The 19012-nt window shown below is 35.9% G+C and overlaps 1 protein-coding gene and 1 long non-coding RNA gene across 2 annotated transcripts; one reads left to right on the plus strand and one right to left on the minus strand.

Annotated features, from left to right (window-relative positions):
- Window positions 1–8141: 8141 nt before the first annotated feature.
- Window positions 8142–11435, plus strand: LOC125193454 (probable disease resistance protein At1g58390). Its single transcript, XM_048091242.1, has 3 exons — window positions 8142–9097; window positions 10493–11162; window positions 11310–11435. Exons 1-3 carry the CDS (start codon window positions 8142–8144, stop codon window positions 11433–11435), a joined length of 1752 nt encoding a protein of 583 aa, XP_047947199.1.
- A 4575-nt stretch (window positions 11436–16010) lies between these two features.
- LOC125193116 lies at window positions 16011–17807 on the minus strand. The gene is made up of 3 exons (XR_007171531.1): window positions 17696–17807; window positions 17513–17603; window positions 16011–16374 (listed from the first exon to the last, which is right to left on the minus strand). It is a non-coding gene; the product is annotated as an uncharacterized LOC125193116 (long non-coding RNA).
- Between the last annotated feature and the right edge of the window lie 1205 nt (window positions 17808–19012).

Below are 19012 nucleotides of genomic sequence, written 5' to 3' on the forward strand. Positions count from 1 at the left end.
ATATGGGAGTATATTTTTTGTGGATAGATGAAGTAATGTTTATTGACTCTTTGTTCTTTCAAGATAAATGTTAAATTGGGATCTGAAATAACTAGGAACGTATAATTCCTCTAGGAGTGTAGCTCATATTTGCATTACTTGGGGCTATTTCTTTGTATTTTTGACAATTTTTTTATGTACTCGAATATCTTCATGATATTCTTTCAATTCTTTTCTTGTACAACTTACAATTTTCCTTATGTATTAAGTACTCACAATAAAAAACTACACTACCGAGAAATGTAGTAAAGGTAAAACCACGAGTAGACACTCAGAATAATTAGATGAAATGAAGAAACCAAAGCTTACAATTTTCGAAAATCATAAGCCTATTTAAAATCTTCATTCCTCGAGATAAACAATTGCTTATAGCATCAAACATAAACACAAACAGAATCAGCTCAAAAATGCATTTTTAATCACACAAAATGTTGAAGCTAAGTTGTGAATTTACCATAGTGCTCAAAAAGGCAGCACCAATTATAAATGTGATAACTTCAGCCTATTATTACTGCGAAATTCTAAATCTCTCACAAATGTTGGTACATGAGTTGTGCATATTATTGATCTTCCTTCAAAATACTCAAACTAAGGATAATATGGATATCTAGACATCTAGGAAGTCCATCATCCAAACAGTCTCATCGTTTGTGTCATATATATCAGTTCTGAACAGCGGAAAAGGAAAAACAAACGTAAGCAAAAACTAAACACCCATACATAGGCTGAAATGTATCGGGAAAAAGGACTGCCCACTTGTCCACTTGTTTCATATTAAGGCACATATTTTCATAAAATGTCCATATGTTTATGACCAAAATAGACTTTAGTCTTTAATTAATTATAAATTAGTATTCTAATTAGGTAAAATATTAGTTAATTAGACCGTTAATTTTGTGATAATGTCTTTCAAAACGGACCATTTCAAGACCATTTCCGTTTATTCAGGATTCAAAAATAAAAGAGTATGTTATGGACCAAATTCGTAAAATGACCATGTGTTAGACATTCTCTTCTTTAAACTAAGACCCTAAGACCATATGGTCATGGAAGTGATTGGAGGGGAGAAACTAAGACCCTAAGACTCATTCTCTTCTTAGGGTCTTAGTTTACTCAAACAATGGACCGAGAAGACATTCTCTTCTTTAATCCCAATCTTCAAACACAAATCTCTTTTGCCTCTCTTTTACCTAATTTGTAATACCTTCAATTTCTTTGCTTGATATTGAAAAGGGACCATTTTTCTTTGAGAGCATGAGTGAATGAGGTGAGTTTGATGGAAGTTGTCTTTTTATCCAAAAATCGATAGAGAATTCCAGGGATGTGCGTTCACAGTTATGGTTATACAAATTTCAAACTACAATACCCTAGCACAATTATTACTTTGATAGGACGAGTCACCTAGCTTATTCTCATGTGATGCAAACGTTGATTACAAAATTAGGGTTGTCAATCCTAACACGTAACTCCATAAAGCTCCTAAGACCCTTGAAAATTCCTCACTCTCAATTAACGGTGCCGTTTTAAGGGAAGCTAAGCTGTTGCTACTAAGTGAATCTAACTCGCTAGAACTCTCTCACAGTTATGAAGCAAGCAATAAAAAATCATACAAGATTGTGTCACTCAATCATGCAGCATCAAAACTACTTAGGGAAGAAACAAAGTAAAAATAAAACGGTTATTAAATAGAAAATTGGAATTGTATAACCAAAGTCGTTACTAACACATCCCTAGGATCCTATGAGTTTAGTTACACATAATGAAATAAGCTAAACACATAGATTGAAGTGAAAACAATTTGAACATAAAACTAAAGCAAATAAAACCGGTAGGTTGAATCCTTGTCGTTCTTGATGTTCTTGAAATTCTTCTTCAACTCATTGCACAAGTGAAGTACTCTAGCTTTTGATCTCTATGAATTATTTTGCAAGTAGAAGCTCTCTCTTTTGATAAAGCTTGAGGTCTTATTTATAGGGGAAAGCCATTCCTTATTGTAGAAGGAAAAGATCTTCAAAATATGGTAAATCTTGGAGCGAATCTAGGGCATCTCGGATTAACCGCCTTTCTCCGGCGGGCCGCCGCACCTTGGCCGGCGGTCGCCGCGTTGGAGTCCAGAGACTCGACCCTTCGCGGATCGGACTGCCGCATGACTTCCACGGTGACGTGGTGAAGACTTCTTGTTGGGTATCAGCGGTACTCCAGGATCGACACACAAACGGAATTTTATTAAACCCGACAACGGTGTACGAAACACCGATACACAACACGATGGTGTACACACCAACACTACAACACTTTTGAGGACACACCCCAAAATACACTCTTGGAGGACACACCTCACAAGATACCCGAGGACACACCTCTAGCTCTACGAGGACACACCTCGCACACTAACTCTCGTACACACTCACGCACACTTAACTAGTGCACTCACTCACTCTCTTGTGTACTTACTCACACACTTGTGTACACCTTACAAGTGGCACTTCCTATATTTATAGCCACCCTAAGTCGGTTGAGAACCGACATTAACTAGACTAGAGAATTCTAGTTACTAATTCTATACATTATAATAATAATAAAATCTATTTAACTCTATCCAATCCTATTAACCTTGATTCCTCTAGAAACCACCAATTAAGTCGGTGGAGATATTTTAATACTCCCCCTCGACACCGACTTTCTCTTTCGTATGTTTAATTGCTCTCGTAGCTTTTGTAACTTCGATGTGTTGAGCGCTTCAGGATGCGTACCTTGACACAATTCTTTAATTGAGCCGGCTTCTCTAACTCCTTCTACATCAACTGGTTTCTTCCATATCTTACTTGATCTTTGAGCATGTGATTTCTCTGTCTCTCCTCTGAACTCCAAAACCTTTTCTGGTTGCTTCAACTTTGTTGAATCTTCATCCCCTTCAACCTCTGTTGTTTTTATTCCTTCGCCTTCTTTTTCTCCTTGCACTTCTTGAAGCTCCACGTCTTGCTCGTCGATTTCCTCCTCATCTTCTAGCAGCTCGAGTTTTATTTCTCCATTTGCTTCTCCCCAAGTCTCCTCAATAATATTCCCCTCTTCGTCTTCAATAATCAACATGGAATCGTCAAAGTTCCAATCTTCTTCTTCTATAACGGAGGACACCTGGGACTCCAACTCTCCTTCACTCAGAATAGCTAATGCTTTCATGTCCCATTCCTCTTCATCCGGTGATGCTCCGCTAGTTATCACTGCGTGACTTTCTACAGGCTTATTCTCTGACCGACAGTACCTGGCTATGTGGCCTTTCTTCCCACAATTATAACACATTCCATCAAATCGTCTTTGAGATTCGCTGCTCCGGCCATCTCTGCGTTGTGCTCCCCCTAGCTGAGAACGTCTCTCCTCTCATCATCATCATCTTCTCTTTTACGCCGATAATCACGATCACCTTCGTCTCTTCTACACTAATGATCTCGATCACCTTCTTCTCTTCTTCGCCAACGATCATTTCTGGCAGCACGACCTCTATTGCCAGTGAACAGAGCTTCTTCCTCATAATCCTTCACTGCTACTTTAGACATCTTATCATCCAAAGTCTCTTCATTGGACAAGATATTCTCTAACTCGTCCAGAGTTGGCTGTGTAGCCCAACCGCGCGTGGCAGTCACAAGACCCTTGAACTCGGGTCTTAGACCATGGATGATGATCCTCCTCATCCTCGTCTCATTAATCACGTTATCAGGATCTAATTTTGAAATCTCTTCACATAATGTTTTGACTTTAGAAAAGTACTGACTTACACAGTGAGCTCCCGTTGCGAGATGGAGAATAGCTCATTCTCCAGGCGCTGCAGCTTTGCCTCGTTCTTCTTGGCGAAAGCAGTCTTCAGAATCTCCCACACCTCCTTCGGTGTCTTAGCTGACCTGATACGCTGCATCTGCTCGTCTTCCACTGCAACCATCAGCACGAACATCGCTCTTCCGCATTTCATCTCCCACTCCTTTCGCGCCTTTGCGTCGCCAGTCGGTGGTGTGGTACTCTCTCCTCCAACAATATCCCATAAGTCCTGACCTATGAGATAATGTTTCATACGGATACTCCAATTTCCGTAATTGTTGCTATTTAGCTTCTCGATGCTATTGGCAACTCCAGAAAAATCCGCCATCTGGTACTGGTGTTCTCCAGCTGTCAACTCCGGCAGAGTAACGACGCCAACAATAGTCCTAGACTATTAATTCCGGCAGAGTAACGGTATACTCTCGGCCTGCGAACGAACACCTCAAAATATCACGGCTACAACAACGATCACCACAACTCCACGTGACGTGGCTCTGATACCACTTGTTGGGTATCAGCGGTACTCCAGGATCGACACACAAACGGAATTTTATTAAACCCGACAACGGTGTACGAAACACCGATACACAACACGATGGTGTACACAACACCAACACAACACTACAACACTTTTGAGGACACACCCCAAAATACACTCTTGGAGGACACACCTCACAAGACACCCGAGGACACACCTCTAGCTCTACGAGGACACACCTCGCACACTAACTCTCGTACACACTCACATACACTCTTACTACTCCACTCTTGGTGTACTTACTCACACACTTGTGTACACCTTACAAGTAGCACTTCCTATATTTATAGCCACCCTAAGTCGGTTAAGAACCGACATTAACTAGACTAGAGAATTCTAGTTACTAATTCTATACATTATAATAATAATAAAATCTATTTAACTCTATCCAATCCTATTAACCTTGATTCCTCTAGAAACCACCAATTAAGTCGGTGGAGATATTTTAATACTCTCCCTCGACACCGACTTTCTCTTTCGTATGTTTAATTGCTCTCGTAGCTTTTGTAACTTCGATGTGTTGAGCGCTTCAGGATGCGTACCTTGACACAATTATTTAATTGAGCCGGCTTCTCACAAAACACGTCAAAATACTAAAATAGAAAAAATATGTAAATAATGGACGTGTAGAGTGACTTTAACATAAAAAATGGACCAAATAATGGCCTTAAAATAGTGCAAAATCTAAGCGTATCAGTTATCTTGATCTATCTCTTTCTATTACTCTCTTTAATGAAAAGGTAAAAACTCCTTAAAATTATATGATATCTTCTCATTTACCTTTCTTATTGAACATAAATTTTTTATGAAAATAAATAAATTTTTCCTCGTGTTTTGTGTTTTACTTTGAGCAATTTTGTCATACTTTCTAATTATATTTAAAAGAATATTTTTAATAATAGTTAGAGTTTTTAATTAAGGAATAAAAAAATATAATTAAAACTTAAATTTGGTCAAAATCGGATTTAAATCCGTTGACCGTTAGTTTTTAACGGAAATGTTAACAAATGACCAAAATGATCAAATTTTCATATGTTCAGGACCACAAAATCCAAAAGATAATATTTATGGCAAAAAACATAAAATGACAATATGTTCATGACCAATTTTGACCTTTACTATAAAATAAAATTGATATATTTATATGAATTAATAAAGTAATGGAGGGTTACAAAAATATACTCATATGAATCAATCAATGAGGGGTATAACAAAATGAGGAGATAAATAAAAATCTAAAGCACAACTTATATTTTTATTCTAACTTGTAAGGCTGCCAACGTCTAGAAATTACTCTAGACCACTATTAACTTTTATTCTTATTGTTATTTTGTTCCTTCTAAGAATAAGCAAAATGCATACATCATATTATTTTATATATTGTTGCAGTTGATCCAGATTTAAAATCATTTGAGGATATTGGAAGAGTAATTATATCGAAGTGTGAAGGATTACCATTATCAATTTGTGTTATCGGAGGGATTTTACGTAAAAAAGTACACACTTTACCAGAATGGAGAAAGGTAAATCTGAACATGGAATTGAATTTGAGGTTTGGAGAAGGTGTTGAAAAATATACAAGAGTAAATCAGGTGTTGGACTTGAGCTATGACGCCTTACCTTATTATTTGAAACCATGCTTCCTTTATTTAGCATGTTTTCCTGAGGATCACAAGATTGAAACAGAGAGATTGTATTTAATGTGGATGGCGGAAGGCTTCATTTCATACCAAGATAAAGGACCTAACGAGACTCTAAGAGATGTGGCTCAAAGATATCTAACTGAACTTGCTATGAGGTGTATGGTTCAACTCCATGAAGCTGAGATCTACTCTCCACATGACAAGTTTGATTCGTGTGGGCTTCATGATTTACTGCATGATCTATGCTCTGCTAAAGCTGAAGAGGAAAAGTTTCTAAAGCGCATTGATGCTTCTAAATATCTAACCGACATTCTTTCACCAACTGAAACAAGTTTAGTAATACCTCCATCCGTTGGCAATTCCATAAGCAGATTAGCTATAAGTTGTGACTTCAAGAATGTATCAAGTATAGATGGTTTAGAGGAAGTTGAAGGTCTTACATCTTTTATGCTTCTCCAAAAGTCTTTTGGTATACCATACATTGGCTTCAAAGAGAATACAATTGACTTTAAGATGTCGCAATACTTGAGAATATTTGTGGCAGACTCTAGTGTGTTTGAAGGGGGAATGTTACCAAGCAAGTTGGGTGAACTAATTCAGGGGTTCTAATGTAAGTGAGCTACCAAAATCTGTATGCAGCCTGCCATACTTGCAGACCTTAGATTTGCAAGTATCATGGAAGACTGTTATTAGATTGCCAAATATGATTTGGAAGATGAAAAGGCTAAAGAATTTGTTTCTCTATCCCAATATAGAAGTGATTGGAGGGGAGAAACTAAGACTAGATGGGCTATTGCAGTTGGAGACATTATAATACATCGCAAGTGAGACTTGTTGCATTGCGGATATCCCCAAATTGATCAGTCTACAAAGTCTACATGTTAGAGTTTGTGATGGGGATAGCATGTCAATTATGTTTTTAAACGATGGGTTGATGTCTCCATCGTTGGTTACTTTGGAGATGGAGAGATGCAATATGAGTGGCAGTTTTCCATACTACAAACAAGGGATGTGTCAAAATTTAGTTTGTTTGGTACTTTTGCATTGCAAGGTCAAGGTAGACATGGAGGAGTTTGGCAAGTATCCCATGTTGCAAGTGCTAAGTTTAGAGAAAATCGAAATAACAAAAACAACAACTTTCCATTCAAATTCATTTTCACAACTCAAGATATAGTATCCATATGAACTTGGGCTTACTTGTGTTATTTCTTTTTCAGATGAGAACTTTCAGGTCCAACAAAAGTTTGCTTCCTAGTCAAGGCTCTCTAGACTGGCTTATTTGATCTATTATTGCATCAATTAATAATAAGAATTTCTTGAATTTGTTTATGTACTCTTGTATTGATACGGATCACACTCCAACCACATCATCATCAGACTTGTGCACCTCCTGACTCTCCACGACCAACACCTGAGCCACCTACATTGGCTCCAACCTGTCTGCTCCACAACCAACATCCACATCTTAAGTTCCGAGAGTATGTCTAGTTATTTCCTTACAGAGTCGAGCCTCTTATACTAGAAATAGAATTGACAAGTCTAACCGAGTGGTACGTAAAATTGTGGAAGCAAATGCTATCATGTATTTTTGCATTATTGTATGTAAAGGAAATTTCAATTTATATTATCATTTGTTTCCATTTTGTTTTAGAATTTTGAAAAATTTGGTAAATTCAAGCCTGTATATAGTTAACTAATTTAATTAAATGGAATACGATATTTAGATTAGATCTACATAATAATGTGCTTGGCATTTTGTCCAAAGGTAAGAAATTAGAGACTTATCAAAAAGAAGGTTTTCAATAGATTGGATGCCCTTTAGAAAACATTATTGGAGATTTTCTATGACGAAAGAGAAGTTAAAACCAATCCAACTTTTCACTTGAATTATTGAAACAAGATAAGGTAGTATGCGTTCCCACAAACGTTGTTATAGCTATCACAAATAAATGATAACAAGATATGAAGTATGCGTTCTAGAATCAATGGACCTACAACGTGGAATACAGAAATCCAATTTCATTATCACATTGTAAGTGTGTGGTGGATCTTCGCATTGCTAATTTACTGATCAAAAGCAAGAAGAAAGAGAGAAAAAGAGAAAAAGTAGAATGGCAGAATCTCTTGCAAATGTGTGTCTGGAAACCCTTCGTGATTTGCTGGTTGAAGAAACCAAGTTTTTGCTTAGTGTGAGTGGTGATGTTGAGAAAGTGAAAAGAGATTTGAGAAGCATCCATGCCTTGTTGAAGAAGGCTGATAGAGATAGAAGCGATTCTCCAACTCTAAAGAGTTGCATTTCCGAACTCAAAGATCTTGCTTTCAAGGCTGAGAATATGCTTGAAACATACCACGTTGAAGTTCAATCCAAAAGAGAAGGGCGGAGAAGCCTCAAAGAAAAATTCCGAAGGTACATTTGCATCATTAGTGAGTGTTGCAGTATCCACAAGGTTGGGAATGAGGCTCGCGACATAATATCTGCCCTGGCCGACCTCACTAAAAAGTTAGACTCGGAGTTTGGACAAAAAAGCTCACCTGTTTCGGAGGAGGAGGATGAGAGGCAGCGCGAGTTGAGACAGATATATGCTCACGACGTGGATGCTGATTTCGTGGGCATGGAAAAAGAAATCGAGCTTTTGGTCTCCAAGGTGAAGGACGAAACCAGAACAAAACGAGTAGTGAAGATATATGGGATGGGTGGTCTCGGAAAAACTACTCTCGCCAAAAAGGTGTACAACCACGCAGACCTCCAATCTTACGCTCGAGCATTGGTTTGCATCACCCAAAAGTTTCAACTTAAGGCGGTTTTTGGTGAGATTTTGGAACAATTTGATAGCAGCGCACAAATTCGTGGCATGACAAAACGCGAATTGGTGGCAAGAATCTCTAATTTTTGCGAGGAGAGGAAATGTCTGGTGGTGATTGATGATATTTGGGAAATTGATGATTGGGAGATCATAAGGCAAGCTTTTCCGCCGAATTGTAATGTAATTCTCACCACTCGCAATAAGGATATTGCTAATCAACAATCTGAACCTTACAAGCTGAGATTTCTAACCGAAGATGAAGGGTGGGCTTTACTTCATATGATTAGATTATATTTTTTGAATTATTTCGGATTATGCATAAATTCAATATGATATCCAAATACATGCCCCTATTTAATAGGAGAAAAAAAAATTCTATAATCAAGATAGACCAAAGGTGGCAATGTGATGTGATATGAATCATTAAGTTAGGAAGAGAGATAAAAATAATCTAGACAATGTTTTAAAAACCGGACCGGCGAGCGAACCGGCGAGGCTACTGGTTCACGGTTCAACTGGTCCAACCGGTCGAACCATCGGTCGAACCGTTTTACTGTAGCATTTATATATAATTAAATACATATTTATTATAAAACACTTGGTTTCAAAAAATGTAAATAAACAAGCATTAATGCAATATATAAGTTAATTTCAAATAATATATAGATATATAAGTACGGATAAAGCATATATATACCAATTCTTAACGAGTAATGTAAAAATACATATTCATATGTTTATTAAACTATGTATTTATTTTCATGTTATGAACACTTCTCTCATTATATATTCTTGTTATTTTATTTTCAATCTAAGCATTAGTAATTAAAACTTTATTTGAAAGTTAATTAAGATTTACTAATTTTAGTTATGATATAAAATATGTATATAGCTTTTAATTATACATACACAATTAGTATATAGTTGATAGTTGATATAATATGAAGTAGTACATATTAACAAAACAAACTACATCCCACATTGAAAAAGTAAAGGCAAAAGATTGTAAAAGATGACTATAAAACAAGCTTTTCATCCCACATTGAAAAATGAAAGAACAATCTTGTGGAATACTTCTATAAAGAAAGACACAAATGTTTTTTTAAGCTAGTTTTTATAAATTCATAGGCCCATTACAAGTATGGGTTAATATGAAATGAAAGTTTAGTGTAAATTTTATTTTAAATTGATTTTTAAAAATAAAAAAATTTTGTAACCGGTTCGACCGGTTCCCGGTTTCCGGTCCAACCGGCCGGTTCACCCGGTCCAAAACGGTTCAATGCTCCACCGGTTTTATATGGTTAAATGGACCGGAGAGGTCACCGGTTCGCGGCCGGACCGGTCCGACCGGCTTTAATTTGATGAGTTGTACTACTCCATGTTGTAAGGCTGCCCACAACTAGAAATTGATCTAGAGCACTATTTACTTTCATTTGTTTCTTTTAAGAATAAATTGAATATCTGCATCTTATTTTTTTTGTGTGTATTGTGACCGTTGACACAGATTTAAAATCTTTAGAAGATGTTGGAAGAGAAATTGTATCAAAGTGTGAAGGGTTACCACTGTCAATTTGTGTTATTGGAGGGATTTTGCGCTCAAAAGAATACGATTTACCGGAATGGAAAAAGGTAAATGCGAACATGGAATTATATTTAAGGCATGGAGAAGGTGTTGGAAAATATGAAAGAGTAAATCAGGTGTTGGAGTTAAGCTATGATGCCTTGCCTTATTACTTGAAACCATGCTTCCTCTATTTAGCATGTTTTCCCGAGGATCACAAGATTGATACAGAGAAATTGTATTTATTGTGGATGGCGGAAGGCTTCATTTCATACCAAGATAAAGGACCTAACGAGACTCTAAGAGATGTGGCCCAAAGATATCTAACTGAACTTGGTATGAGGTGTATGGTTCAACTCCATAGAGATGAGTACTACTCTCCACTTAACAAGTTCGATACATGTGGGCTTCATGATTTGATGCATGATCTCTGCTCTTCTAAAGCTGAAGAAGAAAAGTTTCTGAAGCGCATTGATGCTTCTAAATATCTGACCGACATTCTTTCACCAACTCAAACAAGGTTAGTAATACCTCCATCCATTGGCAATTCCATAAGCAGATTAGCCATCAGTTGTGACTTCGAGCGTGAAGTGTCAGGTATAAATGGGTTAGAGGAAGTTAAAGGTCTTAGATCATTTATACTTCTCCAAAAGTCTTATGGTATGATTGACTTCAAAGAGAGTACGATTGACTTTAAGATGTCGCAATACTTGAGGATATTTGTGGTAGAAGGTTGTGAGTTTGAAGGGGGAAAGTTACCAATCAAGGTGGGTGAACTTATTCATTTAAGATACTTGAGTTTGAGGAATCTAATGTGGGTGAGCTACCAAAGTCTATATGCAACATGCCATACCTGCAGACCTTAGATTTGAGAGTCTCGAATGTAATTAGATTGCCAAATGTGATTGGATAAGATGTGTGAAGATGAAAAGACTAAAGCATCTGTTTCTCCCATTTCATGGCATAGAAGTGATTGGAGGGGAGAAACTAAGACTAGATGGGCTACACGAGTTGGAGACATTAGAATGGATCAGCAGTGAGACAACTTGCATTGCAGATATCCCTACATTGATTAGTCTACAGAAGATAGATGTTAAAGTTTGTGATGTGGATAGCCTGTTAATTGTATTGAGCAACAAAAATAGCCAATTACGTGAGACTTATCTTGAGGTTAAGTCATGTGATCTAAGTTCAGAGAAAGATATGGAGGTTTTAAATGAGGGGTTGATGTCTCCATCGTTGGTTACTTTGAACATGATTGGATGCAATATGAGTGGCGGTTTTCCATACTACAAACAAGGGATGTGTCAGAATTTAGTAACTTTGAGACTATATAACTGCAAGGGTAAGGTAGACGTGGAGGAGTTTGGCAAGTATCCCATGTTGCAAGTGCTAGCTTTAGATCACTTTGTCAAGATGGCAGAAACAATAACTTTCCGTTCAAATTCATTTCCACAACTCAAGCACCTTGGATTAGGCGAGTTGCAAGATTTAAAGAAATGGGAAGTGGAAAAAGGAGCAATGCCAAAACTTACTTCCTTGTTCATCGCGGAGTGCCCCAATTTGGAGAAGGTTCCAGATGGTTTGAGATTCTCCTCCTCTCTTCGACGGATGGAAATCATGAATATGCCAAGAGAATTTATAGAGAGAGTAAATGGAGAAGATTATGGGCCATTGCCTGATGTTTTTGGAGGTAATAAATTTGTGACCATATATTGTTAATTATATAATACTCATATATATTGGCTAGGGAAGTTGTTTCTGTTGTGTTTTCTACATAACTAACTGATATGTTAGGGGAGCACTAGGGTGTTCCTTATTTAGAGTCACAACGTACATTCAATCTGGTGCTGCCATGTGGCACAAAACACGCAATATTTTAAACACAAAAATGCAATCTAGTTGTATATGTATTTCCGCATATTGCATTTTAGTTGTAGGTAAATTGCATTTTATAGTGTTGAGTTTTGCATTTTCACATAAATTGCATTTTATATTGTTAAGTTTTGCATGTTCACATATATAAATGCAATCCGTTTATATATAAAATGCAATTTATGTTAAAATGCAAAACTCAACAATAAAAAATGCAATCTGCATATAACAAAAATGCAATCTGCCGAAATTCATTTATAGCTTCTACAAATATATATTGCATTTTAGTGTTTACAATATTGCATTTTTTGTGCCACGTAGCAGCACCAGATTGGATGTACGTTGTAACTTTTAAATTAGTTGTTATACTAGTACATCCCTACACACACACACATATATATATATAGTGAACTTGTAATCAAATGCTAACTAATTCTCAATCCAGAACCCAGAACTTCAACATTATGTTGAAAATTTCTCAACATATAAGTATAACTTTCTCAACATAACATGTAAATTTAAATCTCAACACAAAGACATAATTTTATCAACACAAATCTATTGAGAAAGTTTTGTCTTTGTGTTGATAATTTTAATACATAATATTGAGATAGTTCTGGGTTCTGGATTAGAAGGTTGGTTTTATTTTAACGCGAATCTCTATATATATATATATATATATATATATATATATATATATATATATATATATATATATATATATATATATGCGATCATATCATAACTCATATTTATGTGATAACCTAATAACCCTATCATTTTATGGGTCAAAAGTATCATTTTTACTAAAAATGATATCATTTTTACTAAAATGATATTTATACACGATAAAATGATATTTTTTTAAAATGATACTTTCATTCCATAAAATGATATTTTTCGCCCATAAAATGAGGGTTATTAGGTTATCACCATAAATATGGGTTATGATATGATCACATCCTATATATATATATATATATAGGAAATTGATCAATACAAAAATGCATCTCAATACAAAATCCAGACCAAATCCTGACCATGAGATTTTTCAATCTAATGGTCAATAATTAAAGAAAAACACAGTGGGTCATTATAAAGCAGTTTTAGGTCATATTATAAAATTTGGGTTTGAGGTCATGTTAAGATCATTTTATGTCATGCTTATTATAATGACATAAAAATAAGCTTACGATGACCTAAAATGACATATGTATGCTTGGTTCTGTATTTTCTATATAACTAACTGTTATATACATACATAATGATCTTGACCTTGTGCTATTTCTAATTTCTTTATCAGATGATAACTTTCCTGTCCAACAGAGCTTTGATTTCTAATTATTAATTATTACTCTCATATTAATAATTAGGCTCTCCAGCGCACCTCCACGACCAACACCTGAGCCACCTACATCGGCTCCAACACATCCGCACCGCAACCGACATCCACATCATATGCTCCAAGATTATGTTTAGTTATTTCTTTATAGAGTTGAGTCTATTTTAAGTCTTGTTATCGAGTCGGTTATTTGTTTTCATCCGGGTTTTCTTTGTGGTTCTTTCCCGGATCAGATTATGAGAGTCGAACCACATAGGTTTAGGTCTGTTTTTCCATTATATAAGTTGAGCAATACGAACTTATCTTTTCTGGCCTGTATCATATATCTTCGTGATGTTTTATCAATTTGTTTTCTTGTATTACAACTTATAATTCTCTTTTTTCAAATGCCCACAATTGAATGTTGGTGGATTTGTTTTTTTTTGGTCCAACAAATGCTATTAATGTTATATAGGAGTATAGTTTTTGTGGACAGATGAAGTAATATTTATTGACTCTTTGTTTTTTCAAGAGATATGTTACATTGGGGTCTTAAATAACCAGGAAGGTATAATTCCTTTAGGAGTGTACCTCACATTACTTGTGCTATTTATTTGTATTTTTTGAATTTTTTATGTACTCGAATATCTTCATGATATTCTTTTAACAACTTACAATTTTCCTTTTGTATTAAGTACTCACAATCAAAAACTATGCTACTGAGAAATGTGGTAAAGGTAAAACCAAGAGTAGATAAATTGAAGAAACCAAAGCTTACAATTTTCGAAAATCATAAGCCTATTTAGAATCTTCATTCCTCGAGATAAACAATTGCTTATAGCATCAAACACAAACAGAATCAGCTCAAAAATGCATTTTTATTCACACAAAATGTTGAAGCTAAGTTGTCAATTTACCATACTGCTCAAAAAGGCAGCACCAATTACAAATGTGATAACTTCAACCTATTATTACTACGAAATTCTAAATCTCTCACAAATGTTGGTACATGAGTTGTGCATATTATTGATCTTCCTTCAAAATACTCAAACTAAGGATAATATGGATATCTAGACACACTTGCAGCTCCAATTTTGACAAAAATATCATGAAGAATTCCCAAAAAATGAAGTGAAATGCAGGCATCTAGGCAATCCATCATCCAAACAGTTCCATCCTTGTTCCACCAAGTCACTTGCTTATATCAGTTCTGAACAGCATATAAGGAAAAACAAACGAAAGCAAAAACTAAACACTCTTCGACAGATGATAATTACTATGCCAAGAGAATTCACAGAGAGAGTAAATGTAGAAGATTATGGGCCACTTGTCGATATTCGAATAAGAAGGATGAGGCTAATTAGGTGGTAATGAATTTTTTAGCTCACGTGCATTATTCATTTGACATTTTTAATATAATGTGTTGATTAGTTAGCAAGTAGTATATTAGTAGTATTTGATTATATATATGATCTTGACCTTACTTGTGCTATTTCTTTATCAGAAGAAAACGTTCTGTTCCAACAACCTAGTGAAGGCTCTCTCAACTGAAGACTTTCTTGAATTTGTTTATGTACTCTCATATTCATACGGATCACACTCCAGTGCATTTTTATCACAACTCCAGTGCACCTCCCGACTCTCCACGACCAACACCCAAGACACCTACATCGGCTCCAACACGCCCGCACCACAACTGACATCCACATCCTAAGTTCCATGATTATGTTCAGTTATTTCCTTATATAGAGTCAAGTCTATTTTAAGTATTGTTATCGAGTCAGTTATTTATTTCCATTTGGGTTTTCTTTGTGGTTCTTTCCCGGATCAAATTATGAGCGTCGAACCACGTAAAATTAGGTTTGTTTTTCCATTGTATTTGAGTCTTGTTATTTCTATTATTTCAATTGAGTAATAAGACCTCATCTTTTTCAAACCCAGAACTAACTTCTTCCTCCATGTCAAGACCTGTATTACATATACTCATGATATTCTATCGGTTCATTTTCTTGTATTATAAAGAGTGTTCTTGAATACAGAATACGGCATGAAGAACAGAATGGTACAGAATACGGAGTCCAATAACGGCTATTGCAAACAAAGACGATTCATTAACAACAAACCCTCACTCTTAGTACTTGGACAGTAAATGATGCTACAAACAAAGATGGAAATTTGTTTCTTAAGTTAGTAGTAGAGTAGTTAGAATCAAACACTATACTGCGAGAAATTTAGTAAAGATAAAACCAAGAGCAGACACAGAATAATTGGATAAAATGAAGAAACCAAAGCTTACAATTTTCGAAAATCATAAGCCTATTTAGAATCCTCATTCCTCAAGATAAACAATTGCTTATAGACACCAGACAAATCAGCCCATTCTCACAGATTATAGAATGAAAAACAGACATAAACAGAATCAGCTCAAAAATGCATTTTCAATCACATAAAATGCTGAAACTAAGTTATCATTCCACCATACTGCTCAAAAAGGCAGCTCCAGTTATCGATGTGCCATTAACGGCCAGCCTATTATTACTGTGAATTTCTAAATCTCTCACAAATGTTGGTACATTAGTTGTGCCTATTATTTATCTTCCTTGGATTACACAAATTAGAAAATAAGGAAAATATGGATAGATGTCCAGACACACTTGAAGTTCCGATTTGGCAAAAATGTCATGAAGAATTCCCAAGAAATGAAGTGAAATACAGGCATCTAGGCAATCCTTCATCCAAACAGTTCCATCCTTGTTCCACCAAGTCACTTGCTCATATCAGTTCTGAACAAGCATATAAGGAAAAACAAGAAGCAACAACTAAACACAAGATACATAAGCTGAAAAGTTTCGGGGAAAAAGGAAAATGGAAAACTATGTTTAAAATTTAAATGTAGAGAACACATCACTCCTGCAATATACTTCTATTAGAAAGGACTCAACCCTATAAGACTTGGACTTCTAAGTGAATTTTAAACACACTTTCCTAGTATTATACAATCAAGATTTTCAGAGGACTAGAGTTGCAACTAGCCAAATTGATAAATATGCATCTAAGGAAACATTGTTGTACCCATTCAGAAAAATACTAAACAATTACCAATTTCCTAAATATGAAAACTGTCATACAAATAAGGATAATTGTTACATAAGCTTCTTCTTAACGAACATGAAACTCACCTTCATTGTTTTGACTAAGGAACCAGAATAGTTAGAAGAAAACACAAGGCTCAAGCTCAACTAAACCAGTGGTTCCTAAAATAATTATCTAATCTGTAATCATGCATCAGCAAAGATTGGAGCATATCTAACTCCTCTTCTTTATACAAGGGTTACTATAATAAACACAGCCAGAGGTTTAACTACATTAGCATCGTAACAGGTTCAAGAATCCAAGGTTTTCGAAAAATTGCAAGATTCTCTCTTCTCGTGGCTTACAATTTGAAGTTACAAACACTAACAAAGCAAAATATATTCCTAGGTATTTGCCCATCTTACTCAGCTAAGATCAGCAGTGGCAATAATACTCACATAGATAAAACTCAAATTCACCACAACATCATTATCAACCGAACCTAAATAGTTAATGATGCATCAGCAGAGACTGGAGAGTGTCCAACTCCTCTGCTTTGTGCCAGGGTTACTATAACAAACACAATCAGAGGTTAAACTACATTAGCATCCTAACAGGTTTCAGAATCCAAGGTTTTCGTAAAATTGCAAGATTATCTCTTCTCACGGCTAGCTGTTCAAAGCTACAAACACTAACAAAGCCAAATATGTTCCTAGGTATTTGCCCATCTTACTCAGCTAAGATCAGCAGCAATGCTCAATTGATAAAACTCAAATTCACCCCCAAATCATTCACATTTTACACACACATACACATATACACACAGAGAGAGGCATAATTAAAGGATACACCAAGTACAATCCATGCGCGAAAGCTCCTGCCAAGGCTACGGTGAACAATCGATCCCTCAAAACCGGTTTATGCCGGAGTGAAATACGAACTGCAGCCAATCAACCGATAATTAGGGGAAATTGCGTCGATTGAATCGTACGGCGCCAAAATACACACAACCATGGGAGAAAATTGACTTACTGAGAGGAAGAACAGGGGCGTAGATCAGAGGAATTAGAATTTTGAACTGAGGACCTCTCTGTTGCCTTCTGACGACGTCGCTTCATGGATAAATTACGGGATTCAGATGAATCCTAAATTTGTAATACCTTCAATTTCTTTGCTTGATATTGAAAAGAGACCACTTGTCTTTGAGAGCATGAGTGAATCACTAGAAGTGAAGGAATGAGGTGAGTTTGATGGTATTGTCCAGGTTTCCGATTTTGTTGGTCGAATTTATGTATTTAGCAGTAACAACAAATTTAGATGATTCAACAGTATATATGCTATATGTTTCTGTTGAGATTTTGTTATCCTGATTTTTCTCTTTCTTTTATCACTTTTAATGAAAGGCTAAAAAACTCCTTACAATAATATGATGGGTTATATTTACCTTTCCTTTTGAATAATAAATTTTTACGAAAAAAAGATAAATGTGCTAGTTTTCATTTACAGTATAATTTATAATTTACTCTCTTTTTAGGGGATGCCTCTTAGTTAATACGGGTTTTTTAGCCTTAAAAATTATTCATTTTTCTTTTTCGTCTCATTCCAAAGAAAACATTTAACTTTTCTAATTTTGAAAAATTCAAACAACTACTACCCCTACACATTATTTTATTTACAACTTATATCATTACCATTAACACTTATAAGTGGACATTATAATAATATGGACTCCCACCCTCCACTAACATTATTTCTCCTTATTTATTAAAACTCGCTACTTCTAACCTAAAGTTTATACTCTTTGGTAAGACGGAGGGAGTAAACTTTTCCCTAATTCTCGATTTTTTCCACCAACTTCAAATCGGCTTTTTAAATTCACGAACTTTAGATTCGCTTGCTTCTTCTCAACTCGATTCAATATAATTTTCCGGTGCGTAATTGTCCAACGTGGACAACCGGAAATATTTTTTTTAAATTAAAACTTGGAATTAAAGAAATAATCTTTAAATAATTTGTGCCCAATTTCTCTCGGCTCAGCCTCAGCGCCGTCTCCATTGAATTCACGGCGGCTTCAGCGCCGTCGCCGGCGTCTCTGACTCCGTTGCCTCACGCCGCTGCTTACAGCTCTGTTCCCATCTCTCTTTCATTTCTCTTTCCTGGCCCTCTCACGATTAGATTCAGCCATCGGGTATGCTCACGTCCAACCTCCGTCCTCATCTAGCTCCTGTTCAGTTAAGTCTCTGTCTTCTCGCGACGATCCTCTGTTGCTGTCACTGCTGCTACCCTTGTGCCGCCTACACCAGTGCTACCCCGTCCCCGGCGTGCGAGACGGAGTTGACTCCCCTCTCC

The sequence above is a fragment of the Salvia hispanica genome, chromosome 6 (genome assembly GCF_023119035.1).
Source record: "Salvia hispanica cultivar TCC Black 2014 chromosome 6, UniMelb_Shisp_WGS_1.0, whole genome shotgun sequence".
Classification (NCBI taxonomy): domain Eukaryota; kingdom Viridiplantae; phylum Streptophyta; class Magnoliopsida; order Lamiales; family Lamiaceae; genus Salvia; species Salvia hispanica.

What these genes read in the sequence shown, in the direction of transcription:
- LOC125193454 (XM_048091242.1), top strand. Translation starts at nt 8,142, where the DNA reads ATGGCAGAATCTCTTGCAAATGTGTGTCTGGAAACCCTTCGTGATTTG. An exon ending in TTTCTAACCGAAGATGAAGG is followed by an intron (nt 9,098 to 10,492) that starts GTGGGCTTTACT and finishes ATTATATTTAAG; the next exon opens with GCATGGAGAAGGTGTTGGAA. An exon ending in GGGGAAAGTTACCAATCAAG is followed by an intron (nt 11,163 to 11,309) that starts GTGGGTGAACTT and finishes TGATTGGATAAG; the next exon opens with ATGTGTGAAGATGAAAAGAC.